The sequence below is a fragment of the Magallana gigas genome, chromosome 2 (genome assembly GCF_963853765.1).
Source record: "Magallana gigas chromosome 2, xbMagGiga1.1, whole genome shotgun sequence".
In the NCBI taxonomy this organism is placed as follows: Eukaryota; Metazoa; Mollusca; class Bivalvia; order Ostreida; family Ostreidae; genus Magallana; species Magallana gigas.
This window is the reverse complement of record NC_088854.1, coordinates 921,004-948,696: the sequence shown is the minus strand read 5'-3', so window position 1 is coordinate 948,696 and position 27,693 is coordinate 921,004. Positions and strand designations below refer to the sequence as shown.

At 34.6% G+C, this 27,693-nt stretch overlaps 1 protein-coding gene across 3 annotated transcripts; it reads left to right on the top strand.

The window, feature by feature from the left end:
* Positions 1-1,107: 1,107 nt before the first annotated feature.
* LOC105333281 (myb-like protein X) lies at positions 1,108-27,446 on the top strand. 3 transcript variants are annotated; one of them, XM_066074405.1, is made up of 13 exons: positions 1,110-1,200; positions 2,336-3,376; positions 3,471-3,536; positions 3,806-3,946; positions 4,679-4,876; positions 5,001-5,186; positions 5,469-5,663; positions 5,881-5,984; positions 6,240-6,453; positions 6,541-6,633; positions 6,728-7,357; positions 7,547-7,780; positions 26,963-27,350. In XM_066074405.1, exons 1-13 carry the CDS (start codon positions 1,189-1,191, stop codon positions 27,263-27,265), a joined length of 3,417 nt encoding a protein of 1,138 aa, XP_065930477.1. In that variant the 5' UTR covers positions 1,110-1,188; the 3' UTR covers positions 27,266-27,350. The 3 variants fall into 3 exon arrangements, with proteins under 3 accessions (XP_065930478.1, XP_065930477.1, XP_034300343.2); XM_034444452.2 differs by lacking the exon at positions 26,963-27,350 and adding an exon at positions 7,868-8,664; XM_066074406.1 differs by lacking the exons at positions 5,469-5,663; positions 5,881-5,984; positions 6,240-6,453; ... (1 more) ...; positions 6,728-7,357; positions 7,547-7,780 and adding exons at positions 24,899-25,093; positions 25,183-25,286; positions 25,499-25,712; positions 26,316-26,408; positions 26,560-26,760 and having other exon boundaries at positions 1,108-1,200; positions 26,963-27,446.
* The last annotated feature ends 247 nt before the right edge of the window (positions 27,447-27,693 follow it).

The following is a 27,693-nucleotide window of genomic DNA, read 5'->3' as shown; positions in this document are numbered from 1 at the left end:
GTCACTTGTAGCGCAGAGCAATCGCAATTAAATACTACAATTGAAGCAACTAGCAAACAACACGTGTTTGTTTAAACGCACAGCAAAGGTTGTAATTGTACTTTTTTGTGTTTTATATGAAATAGAACAATTGTTGTTGGAATCGAACAATCGATGAGTAAGATGGTAATCAATGTATAAAAAGTTACGTATATGTGAACAGTGACCGCCCGACTTACTGACACACTAACAGTAGAATGATACTATTCTTCACCTGTAATCGACCCCTAGAATTAGATTCTCTATTTTCACAAACTGTAATACATAATCTATTCGAACGAAACACCAAAGTACGTTGAGGGTCCTGTTCTCTTATATTTTTAGGGGGAAAAATTACAAAGAAATAAAAGTCCCCACCGTTTACAACAACTGTATCCATATTTTTAATCTAATTTCACACTAAGAAACACAAAATCATTATATACTAACCACTGAAATACTGCTTGCTTGTTTAATGATTTCATTTACTTATATACATTGTACATACAACAATTCTACAAAACAGAGGTGGTCACTTTCAAGCTCTTGCATTGATACAAACACAGGTACCTGAATTTTTATCAATCATTCGCTCAGTAAGCCAAATAAAAAAAAAATCTACCCCTCTATATATAAATACACAAGATGTGCAACGCCATTTTGACCCCTCATCGATTCAGGCTTCTGTTTGCCACATAAATCGGATATGCCTACCGGTTTGCGTGTAGCATTAAGTTCAAATATGATATTTCTCGCTATACATTTCCTCCTAAAGTTTAAATCTAACGCATTTAATAGTACGATTGGTCAACATTTTCAAGCAAATCATCTACAAGAGCAGCACTACTGACTATTGTGTCTCCTAGACCTCTTCCTGATTATAAATCGTCGTAAAGAAATGAAGATGGGTACCTGTGTTTCTCACAGAAAGCTCTAGAAATTTTTTTTGAATGCTAAGTAAATTTACAACTAATATTCGATAAGTTTTAATTTCCCTTGAGGGTGATCGAAACCACCGATCCTCCTCTAGATCCGCACATGCAATCAGTACCAGTAAGTTTGCCTAAGATATTCGACTGAGGTGGTTTTGTTTGTTTTAAGCACTAACGCCTCTCCGTAGATATATAGATATTGAGGAAGTTTCTACTTTCGGTTTGTTTGCATCGCAGAATGAGCGAAAAGGTAAGCCTCGTTAATGCATGCTTATTAGAAACATTTTTCTTGTATCTTTTACGTATTTCTTTATTCTTTTTATATATAAATATCTGTGCTAGGTCATATACAGGTAAGTTTCAGTTAGGATCGATTGATCATCACGGCAAGTTCAAGTTGACCCCAGGGGACCTCCCCCATTACTTTAATATTTACTTCTCGGTTAAGAAATTATCTGTTCTTCTGTAGTTATCATAATGCAACCTGTTAAAGAACAATTAAGCTTTGTAAACACGCAGGAAGCTCTGACCAAATCACAGAGCAATAAAGAAACGCACAGGCCTTAGAATTAAAACGAAAGTACAACACACTATTTAGTAATCAGGTATTAAAATTAACCATAATTGACTCATAGGAAAACATAATTTTTTTGTTTTTCATCTGTTATATTTACTTTTAACAGATCCTCTGGTAAATCTGTTTTTTAAATGACCCAAATTTACAATTGCCAATGTCTATTGTGCGCACGCATCTCAAAGTCGGGTATATACCAACTAAATGTTACATGTACATTTAAAAAACGCCCTCGGGTCACTGCGCGAGTCACACATTTCCTAGAAAGCTTGGTGGTATAGAGAAGTCCTTCAGTGATTTAAGTGGACAGAGACGATCGTGTAAAACACTTAATTAAACTATTTTGATATCGAGAGAGGGAAGCTAATCCTACAGGAATGAACAAAGGATCAATTCTATCTGAAACAAAAAACAAACGCAGCTAGGTCATTTAAAATAAATACATATTCAAATCACAGCATTGCAAATTAAATTTATTTAGGTTTTAAACCCGCCTCTTAGAGTTAGAAGCGCCATTCTTATATATGCAACCCAAAACCTGAGCAAAACATATATTATTTTTTCTAAAATCCTAGTATTAGTCTGAATATATTGGAAATTGTGTGTTTCTGTGATTGCACATTTTGCGTTTTAATTTGAAAAGGACCTTTTTTTTACGATGTTTATATTGCGATTTTATTTCATGCGATTGTTGAAATGATTACGATTAAATAAATGAATTTTAAAAAATGGTTTATATATAGCTTATCTTCGTACACTGTTTTTTTTATCTATTCATATACGGGTATGTTATTGTATGTTTATTTTTCAGACTCCAACAAATGCTGATAAGGGTACCGAAAAGGCTACCCAGGAAGGTGATGGATCTAGCACAGAAAACACCGACCAGACGGATACTTCACAGTCCACAGAAAGGAATAGTAATCTGGAAGAGGATCGACAAAATGATCAGCAACTGGCTAGGGACAACGGTGATCTAGAGCAGAAACTGAATTTTAAGGAACCACCAAAGGAAACAAAGGAAGCGGGTCCACCACAGGGGCCTGAAGAACCCCAACAAGATCATAAAATTGGTTCATCACCGAACCACGAGCCTGAATCAAAGGAGACACGGAATCCTTCTCCACCTCCAGCATTTGAATCTGGAGAGCCACCATCAGGGAACCAGGAGCCTGGATCACCAGGGACACAACAGCCAAGTCCATCACAAACACAGAGTCCTGCAGACAAAACACCAATAAAACAGAACACTGGGCAGGAACCAACAGAACAGAAAATTCTACAGGAGACACAGAACCCTGCTGATGCATCTTTAGAACAAAACTCTGGTTCTCAACCACCACAGGAGGAAAGTCCACATGAAAAACATGAGTCAGATCAACAGCCAACAGAACCAGGACTTAACAATTTGCCACATTCAGAGAAGACAGACTCAAAGGAAAATATTGAAATGAAAAAGAATGACCACACGGACTCAACTCCTCCTACCAAACTAGAAACGGCAAAAGTCGAAGCATCAACAACAGAATCAGAGGGAAAGATACCACCTGATGACACTGATCATACTGATACTAAAATCCAGTTTCAAGGCAGTGAGGATGAAGCTAAGGCTACATCAAACCAACAAGCAGAGCTAACCATAACCGATGAAACACCCATGGAACAAAATGTAATATACCAACGTGGTGAGACCAAGGAATCGGAAATGGATCTTGAACCGCAAAATGAAGAACGCGATGAAAGTAGAGGAGAGAAGAACGACAAACCAGCGGATCCTTCAGTGTCGACAGAAATGACAGGACAGGAAGGGGAGGATCAGACTCTGCAAACCGAACCAAATCAAGAGCAAGGGGTGGGTTACAAATGGTTTTAAATAACTCATACGTTACAGAATTCCGATAATGGTTTTGTTTTATACAATAAATAAATCTTGATTTTTACTCCAGGAAGTGGACGAACATGAAGTGTTCCAGGAACAGGTTGAACCAGATATTAATGTTGTGTTTATTGAGGTATTGTAACATATACAACAAATACACTTCCTTGTTTTTTAAAACCTTAATGTTAAAGCAGCAAATACATAAGTGTTCTCGTAAGTGTTGAATTTTTTGTTGCTTTGGAAATTTTGAATATTATAAATTTATATGTTAATATATGATTGAAAGTCTTATTTGGTAAGTAGAAAAACTTCTTAAGGTGTAATTAAGGTGTAATAAGACAAACTATATTATGTACTAATTAGATCAGTAACTTCATTATAATGATAATATTTGTTGACCAGACATCGGATGAGCCTGCTATTGAGGATCTGTTAAAGAATTGTCAAAAGTACGAAGATGAATTGCGGATGGGGGAAATCCTTAAGGGTGCTGTTGAGGAATATAAAACTCTTCTAAAGAAGGCGAAAGAAACGGGCTGTCAGGTAAATAGTGTTGCGGCAGCGCGCTTAAAACAAGTTATGTACCAGTATTTAGGTGATGTAGTTCAACAAAAATACCAAGTTATATGACTGTAAACGGGTGTTGGGTATTCAAGCACATCAACAAACTTCTTTTCTTCATATATGTCGGAGTGCTTGAGATCACCTCTCCAAAAGTTAGTTTTGTAAAGTTTCTTGTTGATTGTATACGATATTGTACAACAAAGGTCGGATTTCGTAAATGTATAATGTATAGCTATCAATATGCGATGAAGAGGCTTTTCCGATCATTTAATCATGATGCACGGAACATATTGTACCGAGAATAATTTATAAATCATTAGTTAGAAATAGCCGGGTAATTTAACCCCTAATAAAGATATTTATTATATGATTGATTAATTCCTAGCTCTCTGACTGGCTCATATCCAACTATCTCGAAAAAACCGAACATTATATTCACCTGTACGTGACCTAGAAGGTCAATATAACATTTGATTTTCTCTACATTGGACTAAAATAGATTGCCCAATGAAATATGATAATCGTATTTCTCAGTTTTTTCGGCTAAGGTTTCAAATTAAAATCTTCGCTTGATAACACTGAATTTGATATACCGGTAACTGTATCAATTCGTCGCTGAATCATAAGACAGCAATAATTGTATATTATATACCTCATATATCTTTATCTTTGAAATTATATTTTGTACATTTGCATCTTGTATTTATGTAGAAACAAAAGAGCACTCCTCCACCTAGCGAGCTTAATTCAGTGAATGCCAAAGAAAGGAAACAAGCACCATTGCTCTATACCGTTATAGCTTTTGTTTCCGAAAAGGTTCCGAACTACAAGAGATGGAGGGAAGCTGTGTCTGAATTCATCATTCTTACCACATTATCTCAATCAGAACCACCATCTTCACAGAAAAAAGTATTTAAAACGCTACTTGTTTAAAAGCGTCAATTTGTAGATAAAAATTATTCCATTTTATACTAAGTTGATATTTGTGCACCCTTCACGGTAAAATCCATTTCATTCATATTAATTTTATAAGAGATCGAATTCCCAGTCTGGATATCAAAATAAAAGCAAACCATCGGCGAAGTCGTACAACAACAACATTGAGAAGTTGTTAGATCAGGACTGGGGACCAAACCGTGCCCCGGGGCCCAGTGTGTATAACGACTACCGCCACCTGTTTACGTGTGAAAGTGTCCTAAGATCAACATTTCCAGAGGCTGTACGTTTTTATATAAAATGTTAACTTTTCAATTTCGTTTCTTGAAATCTTTAGTGAAATACTGAAAGGAAATAATGATATGTAATGGTTTTGATTTTACGCCATCAATATAACTTTTCAATCCGCGGATTATTATTTAAATAAAACAAAAGAATAATATCAGATATGGAGATCATTAACAACGGCAATAATTTAGATAGCAATATCATTCTATGTACGGAGAAAGAAACAGCATTTTTCATTGATCGAATTTTTTCTCAATTTGGTTTGATTTTTTTCTAGGATGTCTTTAGTCTAGTCGATTCTAAGATTCGGGGACCAGAGGATGTCCCACCGGAGTTACAACACAAGGCCCTATTTAATTTTCTGCTTTCCTTTAACCGGAAAAAATATGGGGTAGAACCTTCAGATGCATGGCGGGACTTTGGAAGACTTGTTTTAGCGGAAAAACAACTAGACCTAGCCAGAAAAGCCCAGGTAAACTAACACAATGTACCTTTTTGGTGAGTTTTTGTTTTTTCCTTCTCAAACTGACCCTATTCAAATACATTTACATGATGATAATCCCGATCTTACAATTGTAATTATCATCATATAAATGTATTTGAATCTATAATGAATAAATATTGTTTAAACTAAACTGACCCTAATGTAACATAGTAATGTAACATAATAGCAATAAATTGTTTGATAGGGACCGGATTTACATCAAAATGTCATAGTGAAAAGACTTGACTTCTACAAGATGCAGAACGAATTGAAGGAGAAAACGGAGGAAGTTGAAGAGCTGTCTACAAGGTTTAGTGAATTAGAGCTCTCTGAGTCTTGTGACCTGTCCAAATCAAAACCGCTTTTTAACACTTTAAATTTACATTATAAAACATATCAAAGCAAAATTTATTTATTGCAGCAATTGCCATTATTTTGCACGTAAATCTGATTTAATACAACAAATACTTTTAATAGACCATTAACTAGTCTATTTGAAGACAACATATATGTATAATAACGCAACATAAAATCACACAAAAAGCAATTTTCACTTATCTTTAGACTGAGTAAATTTGCCAGTCAACAGCTGACGGAGGGAAACCCCAACATTGCGGACCTGAGTGACACCCACCGTCCCACAAGACTGGGGGAGATGTACAGTCAGCTGTTTGATGACGAGTGGTCAGAGGCATTCGAGGCCTTCAAACCCAAAACTGAAGACGAGGACGATGACATCTTCCCTGATACACTGTATATCCTACAGGATCTGTTGACGGTATTATCAGGGGCATTTAAATGAAAAATCACTAATTAAACCATCAATACTGTGTTAATCTAATGTTCAAATCTTATTTATTTTCAGAATATCTTTGACTTTTGTAAAGACCAATCGAAAAGCCAGAAAATTTTCCTTGAAGATAGCTTTGCTCTCGCTATAGGATTAACAGAACCACAGGTACAGTTTACTATGTTTAAACAATCTGGGAAAAAATGATACATTTTTAATGAAAGACTTCAATATAAAAATAAATTTGATGTAAATATTAAAGAAAGGAGACGCGGCAACAAAGACTGATAATACATTGGATGGCAAAGACGCACCTAAACTGGACGAAAAAGAACAGACAGGGTCAGTGGGAGATGAGGGTAGTTCTCCAGGGAAAAGTACTGAAGAGGAACAGCTAAAGGAACAACAAAGAGAGACAGGTGGAGAGGGCGAGTCCTCAGAACAGCTATCAACGCCACCTGTCAAAGAAGACGAGGATGTCGGGAAGGAAACTTCGAACAAACTCGAAACAGATAAATCAGTAGAAGTAAACAAGGATAGTAATTCCAAAAATATGCAAGAGACGCCGAGTCATGCCACACAAACAGAAATTGAAGGAGAAAGCAGTAAAACTTTAGAAACAGACGAAGGGAATACAACATCACCCACAGACAAGACAAAAAGTGGAACGGACAAAAATGTCGAGGATGATAAACAGGATAAAAATCCAGAGGAATGTCCAAAGGCTGACGAAGGAAATGATGTAAACATAATTGATAAGTCAACAAATTTAGATGAAAACAAGGAAGAACAGAGTACTGGGGATAATGGAGACAGTAACGGAGATCAGGAAATAAAAAATAGTGGGCAGGGAGACCCGGATCAGCAGACAAATAAAGATATAGTTGGAGAGGTAACCGGGAACTCAATTCTTATACTGTGTTGTATACTCGCATGTTATCTAGTATGAGCGTTTAGTTTGAACTGTGTATTATTCAAGTCGATGATTGTTAATATTTCTTGAATTTGGAAATGAATACTTTTAATATTCATTTGAGTAGGAAACTTTGATTATAATTAAAGTATTGTTTTTAAAAACAAGGACCCATCTAATGAAACACCAATTGTGAAGAGCCAAGAAGTATCAGAAGAGGGAAAGACAGATACTGATACATCTGACAGTTCTCAGAAAGATCCAGCACAAGAACCAGAAAAAAAAGATAAACAGCCAGAGAACAAGGACTACAGGAAGAGCGCTATTTACCCAACAATTGACAGACACGCCCGAGACTTCCGAAAGGCTGCTGCATCAACATCAGCTAAAACCAAATCAAAGGTAAGGAACAAATAACTTAAATGATATAATAAATATGTTATTCGTAATAGAAATTTCTAATTCTGACAATGTACCGTATGATTTCAGTTGTTCATTGCGACTGAGCTCCCCGATCTGATAGCAGACGAGACTGTCCGAGCGGACGTCCGTGTGCTGACATACGTCAGGAAGTGTGTAGAGCTGTGTTGGTACATGTGTATGCAGGACCCACCAATGGTGATCATCTCACCCAGACAAGGACAGCTGGTGGACAAGGCCTTATTCTCCTTCCATGGACGCCGCGGGAAGATCGTGGAGGTGTGTGTGTGGCCGGCGCTTCTTCTCCATGACAACGGACCCCTGGTGTGTAAGGGATACGTTCTTCCGGAGGAGAGGAATCGCAATAGATAGAGACATAAAATGACCTCTGTTGTTTTGATTGCAATTATCAAATTGTTTCCTTAAAAAACATAATACAATTGTTAAAAAAATATATATAATTTGATGATATTTTGATCAATCTGATTTTTGTTGCAATACAATGAGATTACATTCTTGTTGTTATACTAGTACATGTTTATATAATATATGTTTATAAACTGATTTTTTGAACATTTGGTCTACAAAAAATACTGACTTTTTAAAATGCTTAGTTTTCTTGGAAAGTGTATCAAATCATTCAACAAACCAATTATTACAAGGGAAATGCTGTGATTAAAAGGCAACAAATCAAATTACTGTGGAAAAGCAAGTAAAAGGGGACTTGTTGAATATCGCATCGAAAACGATTAATTGTGTTGTTTAATGTGTTAACAATGGCTTTAGAATTCTATGGAAACGGAAGTACAATGTATTATACACTTATATCATCGATTCTGTGCCATAATAAATAATACAAAAGATAATTTTTTGTAGATTTATTTTGTGCCATTCATAAAAAAAAATAATTTTATTGGCCAAAAAAGAGAAAAAAATTGGAAAATATTCGTGATATTTTCGTGAGGTCCGAATATTTCTCGCTGCAGACCAATAGTTGCCATATAGTTGTAATTTAAAAAAAAACCCGGTGTGGATAGGTCTTGGTCGCGAAATTAGTAAACTCGAACCAGCTCTCATAAAGATCACGAAGTGAAGTTATGACTGGTTTACAGACGTTGGTTTACAGTCAAGAGATTTCAATCTAGGAAAAATTGTTGATATTGACAGAATAAGTTCTAAATGTTTTAGATTACCAAATCAAACCAGAGAGAATGGTTAAATTTTAAATGATGTGATTATTGATTGCTTAGATACATTGTAGTTTAACAACTGGACATTATTGTGTGGGTGCTCAAATCAATAAATAAAATTAGTTACATGATACGTTTTATTTCTGACCAATTCAAAATTGTCACTTATATTTAACTATAATAGTGCTAACTTAAAAACCTTGGCCTCCCCATACCTATTGTCTGCAATATTTAAAGGGCCATGGTCACGATTTTGTTCAAATTCTATTTTTCTGTTTTTATTATTTAAAATGCTTTAGTAATGCATTTCTAACGATCAAACGAAATTTGAATGTCAATCGTAGAGTTATAAGCAATACATAGCGCTCACAATTCTTTGCCATATAAACAAGGCTCGTGCCCTGTTTTTGTTTAGGTTCAATATACTAGAAAAGAAACATTTTTCAAGCTAATTTGTCTGTTCTTATTCATTTTAAGCATACATAAACAGTTCCTGACGTTTAGCAAATTTATTTTAGTTCTTCAACTGGAATTTTTACTTCAACATTCAAAATGTAAACAAAACCTTTGTTTACACAGCAAAGAATTGTAAGCTCTGTAACTCGTTTATAACTCAAATACACTTGTCATTTGAATGACACTCAAATATTGGTTGTCTATTAAATATGCCTTACTGAAGCATTGTAATTCAAAAAATCGGAAAAATAATTTTCGACCAAAATCGTGACCATGCCCCTTTAAGATACAGAAAAAGGTGACAACAAATATCGTATCTAAGCAGGACATCTATTTTTATTCAGTGAAAAATGAAATGTGGCGATAACGAACAGTTATTTCGAAATGCATAAATATTGAACCACTGTTGCGCACAATTATATATATATATATATATATATATATATATATATATATATATATATATATATATATATATATATATATATATATATTGTGCACTTATTGATCTTAAATTGAATTTCTACCTAATACAACTTCACGTCTGACATGTGAAAACAATTACAAACACTCAAACACATATATGTCCCTCCAACCCATTGTTGTGATGCCCCTAGTCTTATAGAACTTATATACGTAGTAGTTACCCCATATAATATTGTTGGTTATGTGCAGATACCCGATGGGCGTGGTCATAATGACACGAGGGAGCGTAGCTCCCGAGTGTCGTTATGACCACGCCCAGCGGGTATCTGCACATAATCAACAATATTATATGGGATAAGTTACTTGTACCATAGTTTACGATTATTCATAATATCTTATTATCATAGTAATATTTGGAGTGCATTTGCCTCTAAACAATACGGTGCCAATGCGTTGGTCTTTATATATGTACATTGTACTGCGTGAATTTCCAAAATGACTTTCTATCCCCGACAAAGATTAATTATTCTTCATTAAAAAAAAAATTATAGCCCTAATGAATATATCGACTTCTCATTGTTATATTTTTATTTCATAATCATTCATTTTCCGACTTATAGTATCGATATTTGCTTCAAAGAAGTAAACTTATTAACACAATTTCATATGTACGAACCGTAAATTGTGCAATGCTTTTGTTTAAACAATTAAAATTAAATCTAAATTGATGAAGGTAATTAGTTTTTAAAAATCGTATTTGATACTCTGTATCGATGTATGTTTTTGAAAGTGGCTGAAAAAAACATGTACATATATATTTTGATCAAAATCAATCAATAAGCAAAAAAAAATTATTTGAGAAATGCATGCGGCGAAACCGTGAATGGTTAATGTCGAATTCGATTGGCCACCGCTATTCACTCTGTCCACAAAACAAGTTTTCTATTCAAACGCTTTCCTATCACGTGATTGACTTTATATAAAACCTTTAAACGGGATACCCCTATTTCATTTAACACGCGTTTCTCTGCTTGTCCAAACACATGGAGAGGAATATTAAGATGGAGTCTTTCTGACAAAGCCATTGCCGATAATGTTTTGTCTCGAGCTAAAAATGAGATTTATTCGGCGAACTACATGTAAGTTAGTCGAGTCATATATCCGTGTTGAGTTTTGGCAATTTAGATCTGGAGGAAGCTCTTACTGTGGAATATTATGGACGCGCTAAAACAACTTGTTGATGTTGTTTTTTCTCGAGATAGTGGGCGGAGTTATAAAAAAAAGTGTTGGGTATGTACATATAACCCACACTTTTAACAATAGAAAACTCGCCAAGCTATGGTACAATTGATTATACCCTGGATATGCTGAGGAAACCTTTTCAGATATATAGCAGCATAAATTAAAAAACCATCTGTCCATTCGGAAATGGAAGCTATTTTCTTATCTTTTGATTTGTTTGTAATCTTAATTTGCCCATCTTCTAATACAAGAAGCTGTTGAGTTTCAGCTGCAGGATCTGAATGCAATAACTTTGCTAGGTCAATGTATTCATTATTCCAATTTTTTTTTGTGTTGACTATAAAACATTAGTACCAAGATCAGATGTAATGCTAACAAACGGATTAATACGCGTACCGTGTTGAGCCATCATAGGTGTTGTTACAGTAGACATACTGGTTCCTTGCGGTTGACTGTGTTGAGGTTCTAACACAGGCATAGTTGACATCTGTGCAGGCGGTGAGCTAGACAATCCCCAGACATTTGGGATACTGGTTGGAACTGGGGGAATGTTGAGGACACATGACGTCGTAGCTTGGTCTGTGGCCAGTGCGGGTCCACATGCTTGGTCTGTGGCCGGCGTGGATCTTGCAGGTCTCAGATAAGGGGACTTTGTTTTAGATCGCCAAAACGATCCCGCTCTCAACATTCCAGTGCTCATTCTCTTGCAAATAAACAAGAAATCTGTCAAGACTTTACATACAAATTAAAATCTCGATTTGTAAATCTATAACTGAAAATTTAATCTGCGTGCACGTCCACAATTTTTTTTACTTTTTCTCCAAAATTAGCCAATTAAATGAAAATGCAATGAAGAAATATAAATTGATGTGTACTTTTTTTCAATTTCGACGCTTAAATTTAATCGGATTGGTACTTTACCTCAATGATGGAATTTGATTTTTTCCGCTGCTCAATTTTCGTGTTCACTCGGCCGAGGATTGAAATGAAAAGGCCAAGAGCGCATGCTCAGGAATAAATAAAGTATCAGTCATGATGTATAGAAAAAAAAATTCCGGAAAAATTGCATATTTTGTTAGATTTAAATTACCTAATTTATTCTCAATAACTGTATTTATCTGTAAGGGATAAATTTGATTATATAAGTTGTGAAACTATAGAAGGGATGTAAAAAATTCTGTATGCGAAATAAGAACAAACAATGCTTAAGGCGTGTGGGAATGAGTTTATAATGAGGTTTCCTTTTATTTTAAAACATATTTGAAAGATTCTTTTTTTGATAAAAGGGGTGTTTAATTAAGTCATATAGATTTAGTATGTTACATTATTATCTTTCAACCAGCACCAAACAACACATTATTTCAACAATGAAACATTTCTAATCAACGTAAAAGTGAATCTTAAAGATTTTTTTCAAGACGGATTCAACACAATATGACCCCTTCTTGTAGTATCAACGACCCTGGCAGTGCAAACAAAACTAGGTCTGAAGCGATAATTTAAATGACTCTTATGGTTCAGACATGCTTAAAGTTAGATAACTCACCATATCTACAAGGTAAAAAGGATACTGTCTATGGTAAAGTATTTATTTTACATGAAGCATATATTAACAAGGTAGATCTAAATTAACAGAACTGGTTTACAAAAATTGTACGTATATTTTATTTCAATAAAAATCAGTATGTTTCACTGTTGTTTCCAGACTGACAACTCATATGCAGGGGAATAACATAGGTTCTACTTTCGGTTTGTCCGATGAGAGACAATAGAAAAGAATCTATTTAATGGACCAGGTTTCGACGCTTTATCGTCTACCAATAATATGGGACTCTGATAGTGACACAGAGGACTCTTCAGTAGGCAAACAGACAGAGGTTACAACGTCAGATCATGAGCAAACGGTGGGTGGCACTTGTATTTATACGTAAATGTATTAATATTTTACATACAAATGTGTCTTTAAACAGGCCCTCTCTATATATCTTAGATACGTAGCATCGTGTTTGAAAATGGAGAGGTTAAGGCAGACATAAGTCTAAAAAAAAAAAGCAACAACAAAAAACAAACTAGATGCTGTCATTAGACAGTAATACCCGCACCATGTGTTTGCCCCTAAATAACACTGTTTTGTACCAGTTTAATTAAAAATGAAGGCTACATGCAAATTCCGGTAATACATTTAAAAATTATAATTTTCATAACTGAAGGATGAGATCCCTGCCCATATGATAATACACATCGTGACATGAGCAGCTCTTTATGTGCAATTTGGGGTAAAACTGTTTGCAGTGAATTTTCAGTTAATCATTAATCTTAACATTTTATGTCATAGGAAGTATAATGGTCTATATAATTATTACAAACAAAATTAAAAATAAATTATGCCCCCTCCCCGTGGCGGTTGCCGGTTTTAGATTTGCTTCTGTGTGCCTACATGAACATCATCGTGTGCACAGATTTAGAGAAGGGGTGGGAGTGAGGGGTCCAGACCCCCCCCCCTCCCCATGAAAATTCGTAAATTACCAAAAATACACCTTGGACCCCAATGCTCTTACAGACATGTAAACGCTCTAACCCATTGCGCTTCAATGTTAGGTAACATTATTTGGGGGGTAAATATTTAATCAATATTCAACATACTTTATTGTTTATCTCAATAGGAAGTATACATGTACATCACAATATGCAGGTGTCCTGCACCACCTTAAAGCTGTTATTTACCTAATAAAATAGTGCAAGTGGATTTGAAGAATAGGTCATAAAAATACATGCATGTTACAAATGAATGATCTTTGTCTGAAGTTACGTACACAACACAGGTTTGCATGTCTCATTAGCGGGTACTAGTTTTACCCAGCTCTTCGATTAGATGGGTTCACGTGTATACATACATGGGTGTTGCTAAAACGCGGAACGGAAAACGGAATGGAAGGAAAACGGAAAATCTTATCTAATGTTATTTACCTCATAGATTTGTTAAGTATGCTAAAACGATATACTTTATGTACCTTTTTAATTTTTTTTGAAAGATTAGCAATATTAGATTATTTATTCAAGAATATTTATTTCCTCAAAATTAACAGTACATGCATTGACCACTATATTCTGTCCCAAAATATCCTCCATTCACTTTTTGCTGTATATTTATATATACCTCAGGGTTCAAACGATTCTCTTTTAGAAGCATTAAACATTGTCATTATTCTTTCTTTAAAACGTCCTCTCTAGCTTATCAGCTGGTATAAATACACGGCTAAAAATAAAGAAGTCTACGGGGTTTTGCATTTTAACAGACCCGGATGATAGTGTTGAAAAATTGTGCAAGGTCTTCTGAGTGACTTCCAAATGGAGAAAAGATGTCAACATTTTCCATTATAAATCGTCCAAATGTGCTGCATGAATATTTTGGGATCGACAGACTATAGTCCCAATATATAATCGGAAAATCAAACCAGGCAACGTCTAGAGCTCTCTATTCGGATCATATGTATATAGCTGCTGGAATAATTTATTGTTTAAAACAACTGCATGCTTTGTAATGCAAACGTAAACAAAATTGCATTGCTAAAAATACTAGTTTCACAAATTACTAGTTTCACAAATTACCGGGTATTTTAATGTTTACTGTATTTTGATTTTTTAATGTCGTCAGTCCTACAGTTTTTTTCTTCCATCTCAATGATACTGTATCGTCTGTATGATAAAAGATCGTCTAGAACACCGAAAATTCAATTTTGATGTAAGTATATACATGTACATCATATTTGAAAATAATATAAAAATACTCAAAACACGCATAAAACGCTTTCACTAACTGCGTACGTTACGCTAATATGCCAGCAATACCATATAAGAGAAATAAGTAAAAAGTTATAGCTAATTTTCTCGTTTAATCATGTTAATGTTTCACAATTCGTATACATTTGATTTTTCCGTTTCGTACTCAACTAAAGCCGAATGAATACAATGCTATAATTAATAGACATTCATATGAATATTAATAAGATAGCAACATGTTGATAATCATTCATTAGATATAAATAAAAGATACAAAGTAAATCGTTTCTGGCCAGTCTATACCCTTTTTAAGCGATAAAAGTGATGATATTTTCCATTCCGTTCCGTTTTCCGTTCCGCGTTTTAGCAACACCCATACATACATGTCTGTGTTTTCCGTATGCAGAAAAGGATTACGGTAGTTAAGATCAGCTAAAGGAATTCATTATTGTGTTTTAATTGGATTATCATTATGATGTTGACCAATTTAGGTAAGCATAATACATGTAGTAGCAGTAGCACAATATAACTAGATGCTGTCATTAGACAGTAATACCCGCACCATGTGTTTGCCCCTAAATAACACTGTTTTGTACCAGTTTAATTAAAAATGAAGGCTATATGCAAGCTCCGGCAATACAATTAAAATTTATAATTTTCATAACTGAAGGATGAGATCCCTTCCCATATGATAATACACATCGTGACATGAGCAGCACTTTATGTGCAATTTGGGGTAGAACTGTTTGCGTGAATTTTCAGTTAATCAATAATCTTAACATTTTATGTCATAGAAAGTATAATGGTCTACAGAATTATTTCAAACAAAATTAAAAATTAAATTTTGCCCCCTCCCCGTGGCGGTTGCCGGTTTTAGATGTGCTTCTGTGTGCATACATGAACATCATCGTGTGCACAGATTTAGAGAAGGGGTGGGAGTGAGGGGTCCAGACCTCCCTCCCCATGAAAATTCATTTATATCAATTGTAAAATTACCAAAAATACACCTTGGACCCCAATGCTCTTACAGACATGTAAACGCTCAAACCCATTGCGCTTCAATGTTAGGTAACATTATTTGGGGTGTTAATATTTAATCAATATTTAATATACTTTATTGTTAATCTCAATAGAAAGTATACATGTACATCACAATATGTAGGTGTCCTGCACCACCGTAAAGCTGTTATTTACCTAATAAAATAGTGCAAGTGGATTTGAAGAATAGGTCATAAAAATACATGCATGTTACAAATGAATGATCTTTGTCTGAAGTTACGTACCGGTACACAACACAGGTCTGCATGTCTCATTAGCGGGTACTAGTTTTACCCAGCTCTTCGATTAGATGGGTTCACGTGTATATATACATGGATGTTGCTAAAACGCGGAACGGAAAACGGAACGGAAGGGAAAACGGAAAATCTTATCTAATGTTATTTACCTCATAGATTTGTTAATCATGCTAAAACGATATACTTTATGTACCTTTTTAATTTTTTTTGAAAGATTAGCAATATTAGATTATTTATTCAAGAATATTTATTTCCTCAAAATTAACAGTACATGCATTGACCACTATATTCTGTCCCAAAATATCCTCGATTCACTTTTTGCTGTATATTTATATATACCTCAGGGTTCAAGCAATTCTCTTTTAGAAGCATTAAACATTCTCATTATTCTTTCTTTAAAACGTCCTCTCTAGCTTATCAGCTGGTATAAATACACGGCTAAAAATAAAGAAGTCTACGGGGTTTTGCATTTCAACAGCCCCGGATGATAGTGTTGAAAAATTGTGCAAAGTCTTCTGAGTGACTTCCAAATGGAGAAAAGATGTCAACATTTTCCATTATAAATCGTCCAAACGTGCTGCATGAATACATGTGTATTTTGGGATCGACAGACTATAGTCCCAATATATAATCGGAAAATCAAACCAGGCGACGTCTAGAGCTCTCTATTCGGATCATATGTATATAGCTGCTGGAATAAACAACTGCTTAGTAATGCAAACGTAAACAAAATTGCATTGCTAACTAAAATACTAGTTTCACAAATTACTAGTTTCACAAATTACCGGGTATTTTAATGTTTACTGTATTTTAAATTTTAATGTCGTCAGTCCTACGGTTTTTTTCTTCCATCCAATGATACTGTATCGTCTGTATGATAAAAGATCGTCTAGAACACCGAAAATTCAATTTTGATGTAAGTATATACATGTACATCATATTTGAAATATAAAAATACTCAAAACACGCATAAAACGCTTTCACTAACTGCGTACGTTACGCTGATATGCCAGCAATTCCATATAAGAAAAATAAGTAAAAAGTTATAGCTAATTTGCTCGTTTAATCATGTTAATGTTTCACAATTCGTATACATTTGATTTTTCTGTTTCCGTACTCAACTAAAGCCGAATGAATACAATGCTATAATTGATAGACATTCATATGAATATGAATAAGATAACAACATGTTGATAATCATTCATTAGATATAAATAAAAGATACAAAGTAAATCGTTTCTGGCCAGTCTATACCCTTTTAAGCGATAAACGTGATGATATTTTCCATTCCATTCCGCTTTCCGTTCCGTTTTCCGTTCCGCGTTTTAGCAACACCCATACATACATGTCTTTGTTTTCCGTATGCAGAAACGGATTAGTTAAGATCAGCTAAAGGAATTCATTATTGTGTTTTAATTGGATTATCATTATGATGTTGACCAATTTAGGTAAGCATAATACATGTAGTAGCAGTAGCACAATATAATGAGATGCCAGCATACATATATAAGTTCTACTTTCACTTTCTAAATGTGATCTCCCTTTGACAGCATACTGTATCATCATCTTTAAATATTTAAATAAGCTTATCATCGTTACCTATCCTATCGCATTTGTAAAGTTTCTGTCATTTTAGTTGCAAAAGTTATTTTTTTCATTTGTCAGACTGCATGCACTATTGAGTTGACCCCATATTGACCCTGTATAAACAATTTCTTATTAAATTTGTGTATTACATGTAAGTAGGTGTAGACACTTATCATTTTTATATGAGTTATAATAGGAAGGAAGGAGTATTTCTTTCTTAATGTATTATAATGCATCAAATATAATGTAGGTCATGACCTTATGGGACTGTTCTGACCCCACGAAACAGGAAAATACAAAATATCTTTTAATGTCATTATGATGCATCAAATGGTGTAAAGTACATTAATGACCCCCAGGTGTTGTCTTTAACCCCCTCCCCCCCCCCCCTCACCTTTATGAAATAGGAAATGATATGATACACTGTATATTTTGTTAACTTCTGAGATCTTAGATCCTCATCCCTAAACCATATAATTTATTTTTGCTCTTTGTGTCATTGCGCGTAAAATTGTATGTAGATTATGCCCCCTTGGAGACACCCTGACATTTTAGAACTAGAAATAATAATGTATTTTATCTTATTCATATGTTATACAGTAGTGTTTGATCCATGTGGGTAAATCCTAGCCTAATGATGTCACTGCTTTGATTAGGAGACTTTACAATTGCCCCAAATAGGCGAATACACATGGAAGTGATGCATATAACATTTTGTTTATAAATCTTGAAAATTGAATTAAGCAATTTCCAAAATGTTAATGTGAATCACGAGAGAAAAAGCAATCAAGAAATGATTTAAAATTTGCTACTGTACACATGTAAGAATGTATTAAGAAGACTGAATCTTTATAACCAGGTTAGATTGGGGGGGGGGGGGGTGAATGTGGAGTATTAACATTTATAATTTGAATCATTTATTATTATTAATTTTAACTTGTCAATGAATACTACTTATTGATCCCAAGGAAGAAATATGACCTCTGATCATATCTCAATAGATCATTTGTCAATTATGCAAAGTGTAATATAATCTTTTTTAAGAATAACATTTTTTACCAGTTTATAAAAGTTTTTAGACACCCAAATTATATTTTGATTTTAATAGATCATTCGACAAGGGAGGGGGGGGGGGAACAGTTTATATTTGAGTTTGTTTGGGAGTGGGGGTTCCAAGTCATATATTTGACAATTTTTTAATGTAATTTAAAATAAGACTAAGCCATACAACAGTCATGAACATGAATAGTATAGAACAAAACACAAACTAATACATGTACATGTATATATACATAGGAAGTATTACAAAACAGATGATTGATCTATATCTGGGTTCTTAAATTGAATCATATATCATGTACATATTATATTATTGTTTCTTTGTTCAAGGCATTTAAGATGGTATGTAGGTCATGATCCCAAGTGCTCTTCCTGAAATTATTAAATATCATAAAAACCATTGAGATCCCCACCTTAATCCAAAGATATAATTATTCCTCCTTAGGTCATGCAGGCGCATCAGATCATTATGGCATGTAAGTCATGACCCTAAGGGGTCATCCTGACCCCCTTAGAATCAGAAATTGTCAATTATCTTTAAATTATTGATGTTTGATGATCCTATCTCTATTTAATCTTTATTATTAAGTCTCCCGAATGAAATTTGGAGACTTATTGTTTTTGTACGGTTTTTAATACATGTATTATTATTCTTCATCTTCTTTTTCTTCTTTCCTGCTCTGAACTTGTTTCTCAGAGATGGCTGAACAGAATTGTACAAAACTCTAGGATATGATAGGCCTGCATATCTAGTTGTGCACCCTGGTTTGATTTTTCTCATTTTGGGTTAGACAACCACTTTTCGGGGGAGGGGGAGAGGGGGGGTCAAAAGGGTGTGGGGTCTAACATTGAACCTTGTAGGAAGAATCGTAGACTCTATTGTAAATGGTAACTTGAAAACGGACAAAGATAATAATATAGGGTTTTCATAATCATATATTGGCTGTTACCGGCAATATATAGGGTTTATTAGATCTGACCCCTGGGGTCATCCCCACCCCCCAGGAATTTGAAATTACCATATATCTCAGAAACTGTTATAATCATGACCCCTAAACCATATATATTCATGTTTCTGATGTCAAGGGGCATCAAATGTTATGTAGGTCATGGGCCCTGTGAGTGGTCCTGACCCCCTCAAACAGCAAGTCCCTTAATATCTTCAAAACAGTTGAGATTCCCACCCTTAAACCATATATACTCTTGTTCCTTGTGTCAAGGGGCATCAAAAGGTATGTAGGTCATGGGCCCCGGGGGTGGTCATGACCCCCCCTTGAACAGGAAGTGCACGAATATCTCGAAAACGGTTGAGATCCCCACCCCTTAACCATATATATTCTTGTTCCTTAAAGGGCATCAAAAGGTATGTACCGGTAGGTAATGGGCCTCAGGGTTAAATTTAATTTTTCAAAACCGTAATGCACATCTATGGAACAGTTCCTTTCATATCCCAAGATATGATGTGTCTATCCATTAAATCATAAAAGGAGTTCTAGGATCTATGTTTTTTTTTAAGTGATAAACGTCAATTTTCTGCTACATTTTGACTCCCTGGATGAAATTTAAATTTTGAAAACCTTACTGCACATCTATAGAACAGTCCCTATCATATCCCAAGATATGATTGTCTATCCATTAAATCATAAGAGGAGCTCTTGGATCAATGTTTGTTTTTTTAGTGATAAACGTCAATTTTCTGCTACTATTTGACTCCCTGGATGAAATTTAAATTTTTAAAACCTTATTACACATCTATAGGACAGCCCCAATTATATCCCAAGAGATGACGTAGCTAATCCAAAAGTTGTAAGAGGAGTCCTGGGAACCATATTTTTTTTGCCAAAAAACGTCATTTTTTGTTGCCCACTGATCCCCTTTATAAAAAAAAAAATTCTGGAACCTGATCACGCCTCAATATGACACCCCCAATCATATTCTAGAAGATCATTTGGCTACTGCCAAAAAAAAATGACGTTTTTGAAACCAGTTTTTTTTGTAAAAAAAAACCGTCATTTTTTAGCCATTAAATGACCCCCAGGACAAAATTGAAAATTCCGAAACCTTATTGCGCATCTATAGAATACCCTAAAACATATTCCAAAAGATGATTTGTCTACTGTTGAAAATGTAGGAGGAGTTCGAGGAAGAAGGTTTTTTGTGAAAAAACGTCATTTTTTTACCAATTATTTAACCCCCAGGACTAACAGAGAATTTTTGAAACCTTTTTACAAAACAACATGATACCCAAAATCAAACTCCAAGAGTTCAGTTTGCTGGTTTATAAGATGTAAGAGCAGTTTGAGAAAGTAAAACGTGACAGACGGACGGACGGACGGACGGACGGACGGACGGACGGACGGACGGACAGACGGACGGACGGACGGACGGACGGAACAGGGTAACAACAATATAACCGAACTTTCTTTAGAAAGTGCGGGTATAACAAACAAAAACAAGAAAAATAGAGAAAGACCAATTTTCAAATCCTTAGGTTGAGAAGGTGTCAAATACCAACTTATTTCAATTTGAATACTAATTTCCCTACAACCAAAACAAAGTGGGAGGGCTCTTTCATCACGTATATTTTTTAAAAAAATTCTTCAAGAAAAAAGACCAATCCCCATAGCCCCACTGATGCTATGGCAGTTCCTACGTAAAGGTAATTTTGGCCTACTTTATGTCCAAAAGGGCGGAGGTAATGATTATATAATGACAACAATGATTAATAGATTTTTGAAAATAATCTTGAAATATTTGGCATGATGAGAAAAAAAGATAAGTAAACCAGGAACTGAAAAAAATGTGTTCACGTTGAGTTTATTGAGTTACTGTGGAATCATTAAAATTCGTGGGGGCCAATTTTCATGGATTGTGACTTTTTTGTTCATTCGCGGGGATGTGGATGCGTCGGTCACTGTTTCAGTAACAAAGATAACTGTTTCTAAAATTGTTTACGTTGAGGTTTTAAACTGTGGGGGAGGGCTACCCACGAATACCACGAACATTGAGCCACCACGAATTTTAATGATTCAACAGTACTCCCAAAACAGGATATTATTGAACCTTTCTATGTTTAGCTCACCTGAGCTGAAAGCTTAACTTGAGCTTTCTTAAAATCACTTTTCGTTTGGTGTCCGTCTGTCCGTTCGTTCGTCTGTACAAACAATTTTCTTCCCCAGAACCATTGAGCAAAGTTTAACCAATTTTAACCAAACTTGGCACAAAGTAAAATTGGGTAGAAGGAGTTCAAGTTAATTCAAATGAAGGGACACGCTCTCTTTCTCGGCCAGATAAGTTGTAATGTGTGTGGAAGCATCCTCAAGCAAGATACATTCAATTTCGTTCAAATCATAATCTCCGGAATTAGGTTAGGGCCAAAATAAGGGTTGCTCATATCATATGGATAATTTTCTTTAGAATTCTTCTTCTTAAATAAACTTGCCTTGAAATGTTGTAAGTTTCGTTAGCATTTTCAAGTAGTGTAGAGTAAAGTTTGTGAAATTCACGATCTTTGGGGGTATGTTTGAGCCACTTTTGGGGTTAGTTTTGAAAAGGCAAAATATCAATTATTATCAAGACCTGAAAGTTATAATCCATATACTTATGTGCAATTATCTTAATTTATTATTGATTCTCAATCGGCTAAACAGTGTCACCTTGACAATTCTTGGACCCCACAAAGGGTTCATAGTTTGATGGATTTGAGGGTTGTATACATGTATATTGATGTGCAATTGTTTGAGATCTTCTTGAGAACTGCAATGCTCAATAGATTTTATGACTGTAAACATCATCCTGACACAAAAGAGGCTTAATGTTTTACATAAGAATAACTGGAGAAAAAATTGAAAATCTTTAAATAGAGGCTCCTTTCTACCACATAATCCAGATATAAAAGCTGATTTTATCATTAATTTTGTTGCCCAGGTAAATGATGTGGCCCATGGGCCTCTAAATGTTTAAGCAGAATACACAGTAAAATCTTAAATTTCGACAATGATTTTGTTTTATACAATAAATAAATCTTGATTTTTACTCCAGGAAGAGGACGAACATGACGTGTTCCAGGAACAGGTTGAACCACAGATTAATGTTGTGTTTATTGAGGTATTGTAACATATACAACAAATACACTTGTGTTTATTGAGGTATTGTAACATATACAACAAATACACTTCCTTGTTTTTTTTTAAACCTAAATGTTTATACATAATACAGAAAATACATAAGTGTTCTCGTAAGTGTTTGTTGCTTTGGAAATTTTGAATATTATAAATTCATATGTTAATATATGATTGAAAGTCTTATTTGGTAAATAGAAAAAAACTTCTTAAGAAGTACTTTTTTCAACACAAAATTATCAGACAAGCTATATTATGTACTAATTAGATCAGTAACTTCAATAAAATAATAATATCTGTTGACCAGACATCGGCTGAGCCTGCTATTGAGGATCTGCTGAAGAATTGTCAAAAGTACAAAGATGAATTGCGGATGGGAGAAATCGTTAAGGGTGCTGTTAAGGAATATGAAACCCTTCTAAAGAAGGCGAAAGAAACGGGGTGTCAGGTAAATAGTGTTGCGGCAGCGCGCTTAAAACAAGTTATGTACTAGTATTTAGGTGATTTAGTTCAACAAACATACCAAGTTATATTACTGTAAACGGGTGTTGGGTAATCAAGGACATCAACAAACTTCTTTTCTTCATATATGTCGGAGTTCTTGAGATCACCTCTCCAAAAGCTAGTTTTGCAAAGTTTCTTGTTGATTGTATACAATATTGTACAACAAAGGTCGTATTTCGTAATTATGTATAATGTATAGCTATCAATATGCGATGAAGAGGATTTTCTGATCATTTAATCATGATGCACGGAACATATTGTACCGAGAATAATTTATAAATCATTAGTTAGAAATAGCCAGGTAATTTAACCCCTAAAAAAGGTATTTATTATATAATTGATTAATTCCTAGCTCTCTGACTGGCTCATATCCAACTATCTCGATAAAACAGAACATTATATTCACCTGCACGTGACTTAGGAGGTCAATATAACATTTGATTTTCTCTACATTGGACTAAAATAGATCGTCCAATGAAATATGATAATCGTATTTCACAGTGTTTTTCGGCTTAGGTTTAAAACTTAAATCTTCGCTTGATAACACTGAATTTGATATATCTGTATCAATTCGTCGCTGAATCATAAAACAGCAATAGTTGTATATTATGTACCTCAGATATCTTTATCTTTGAAATTATATTTTGTACATTTGAATCTTGTATTTATGTAGAAACAAAAGGGCATTCCTCCACCTAGCGAGCTTAATTCAGTGAATGACGTAGAAAAGAACCAAGCACCATTGCTCTATGCCGTTATAACTTTTGTTTCCAAAAAGGTTCCGAGCTACAAGAGATGGAGAGAAGCTGTGTCTGAATTCATCATACTTACCACATTATCTCAATCAGAACCAAAGTCTTCACAGAAAAAAGTATTTAAAACGCTGATTTAAAAGCGTCAATTTGTAGATAAAAATTGTTCCATTATATACTAAGTTGATATTTGTGCACCCTTCACGGTAAAATCCATTTCATTCATATTAATTTTATCAGAGATCGAATTCTCAGTCTAGATATCAAAATAAAAGCAAACCACCGGCGAAGTCCTACAACAACAGCATTGAGAAATTGTTAGATCAGGACTGGGGACCAGACCGTGCCCCTGGGCCCAGTGTGTATAACGACTACCGCCACCTGTTTACGTGTGAAAGTGTCCTAAGATCAACATTTCCAGAGGCTGTACGTTTTTATATAAAATGTTCACTTTTTAATTTTGTTTTCTTGAAATATTTAATAAAATATCTAAAAGAAATATTGATATTTAAATGATTTGATTTTACGCACATCCGCGGATTATTGTTAAGATAAAAGAATAATATCGGATATGAAGAACATTAACTATGGCAAAAATTAAGATAGCAGAGATCATTTTATATTAGGAAGAACAAGAAGCATTTTTCAACGATTGACGTATTTCTCAATTTGGTTTGATTTTTTCTAGGATATCTTTAGTCTAGTCAATTCTACGATTCGGGGACCAGAGGATGTCCCACCGGAGTTACGACACAAGGCCTTATTTCATTTTCTGCTTTCCTTTAACCGGAAAAAGTATGGAGTAGAACCTTTAGATGCATGGCTGGACTTTGGAAGACTTGTTTTAGCGGAAAAACAACTAGACCTAGCTAGAAAAGCCCAGGTAAACTAACACAATGTACTTCTGGTGAGTTTTAGTTTTTTCCTTCTTAAACTGACCCTAGTGTAACATAGCAATAAATTGTTTGACAGGGACCGGATTTACATCAAAATGTCATAGTGAAAAGACTCGACTTCTACAAGATGCAGAACGAGTTGAAGGAGAAAACGGAGGAAGTTGAAGAACTGTCTACAAGGTTTAGTGAATTAGAGCCCTTTGAGTCGTGTGACCTGACCAAATCAAAAAACTGCTTTTTAACACTTAAAATTTACATTATAAAACATATTAAAGCAAAATTTATTTATTGCAATTGTCATTATTTTGCAGTCTATTTGAAGACAATATACCCGTATATGTATAATAACGCAACATAAAATCAAACGAAACGCAATATCCACTTATTTTCAGACTGGGTAAATTTGCAAGTCGACAGCTGACTGAGGGGAACCCCAACATTGCGGACCTGAGTGACACCCACCGCCCCACAAGACTGGGGGAGATGTACAGTCAGCTGTTTGATGACGAGTGGTCGGAGGCATTCGAGACCTTCAAACCCAAAACTGAAGATGAGGACGACGACATCTTCCCTGACACACTGTATATCCTCCAGGATATGTTGACAGTATTATCAATATCATTCTTTAACGTATAAAACAAATGATTTTAGAACCACAGGTGCTTGAGAACAAGACCGACCAACTCACCCAATCCCAACCCCCTCCATTCCCTAACCTCCAATTAAGTATCTTGACCACCGGGACTATAATCCGTTTTTCATTTAATTATTCTTTTATGACATATTTATAAACTAATTTATACATTCATTGCACAAATTTACTTAAAACAAACATTTTTTTTTTAAAATCAGTCCCTCTCTATATATATTATACAAGAAGATTGCTAACTTCGTCTGCCAGCCTGAAGGCACTGCTGATGAATATTTGTTGAAATATACTATCAAACTACAACTACCGGTAAAAATGATGACCACATGTTGTAGTCCGATAATTTCGTCACTAAATACATGCATGCAATGTTCATATGAATACATTTATTGGGTAAACTGGGACAGTTGTTGCAACTTTTGAACCTATTTATCTTCATACCTTGACCAGTCTTCAAAACAAGCATTATGCTATGGCGTATAGAAAGTTATTTAACAAAACAAGTTATAATTTTGAGGACAAGAGCAAAAGCCTGATTTAATTTCTTTGATCATTTTCAGAATATCTTTGAATTTTGTAAAGACCACTCAAACTGTCAGAAAATTTACCTTGATGAAAGTTTCGCAAATGCAATAGCATTAAAAACACTAAAGGTACGACCAATATTTATTTTCTTTTTAATCAAGATTATCCTGATATATGCGTTTAACTTTGAAGTATGTTTAATCAAAAGTAATAGAAAATAATATGCCTGGTTCTTCTTATACATTACGTCAAATATTTACTAATTTTGCATAAATTCAGGTAAACTTTAACAGGGCACCTAATGAGAAGAGTAAGGGATCAGAAGACAAAACGAATGATACGACCAACAATTCTAACAAAAAACATGAAATGGCAGAAGACAGTACTTCAGACAGCAATGCTTATGAAAAGACAATTGCTACCTTAAAGCGAGATTTTAAAAGAGCAGCTTCATTTGCATCAGTTAAAAACATTACAGAGGTCAGAAGAAAGCATTTCTTAGACCTCATTTAAAATTGTTGCATTGTTTGCATACATCAATAAATCCATTCTTAATGTTTTGTATTTTAGAAATGTTTCATCATAAGAATAAATTCTTCAGTAAAACATTGAAAGGAAAGAAGATTTTAGGAGAATAATAAATACATAATAAAATGAACTAGTACTGCTATAAATATTTCAGTTGTTCATTGCGACTGAGCTCCCTGCCCTGATAGCAGACGAGACTGTCCGAGCGGACGTCCGTGTGTTGACGTATGTGAGGAAGTGTGTAGAGCTTTGTTGGTACATGTGTATGCAGGACCCACCAATGGTGATCATCTCACCCAAACAAGGACAACTGGTGGACAAGGCCTTATTCTCCTTCCATGGACGCCGCGGGAAGATCGTGGAGGTGTGTGTGTGGCCGGCGCTTCTTCTCCATGACAACGGACCCCTGGTGTGTAAGGGATACGTTCTTCCGGAGGAGAGGAATCGCAATAGATAGAGACATAAAATGACGTTTGTTATTATCAAATGGATTCTTTAAAACATTTGTTAAACTTAACTTAAGAGAAAAAAAACAAGAGGGGATAAGAAACGCAGTGAATAACATTTGATTTTTGATAGCTTAAAAATATTAAGATTATATCTCATTAAAAGAGAAATACATGTAGTTAGCCTTTTTGTAATTTCCCCGCTGCATTAGTTCAAAGAACCCACTGGTAATTTTTTTCTCTAACACAATTTATAGTTACTAAACGGAAAAAAAGCTTCGCTCAATCATAAGTAAACTTAATGTTAACACAAAGTTCTATAGACGATAATTTATATGCTGTTTGTTTTCTTTTATTCCTGCAGGATTTAATGGAATTGTGAATAATCTTGAATATTTTGCGTGACAAAATCTATTCTAAACTATATGTAGTTAATGAG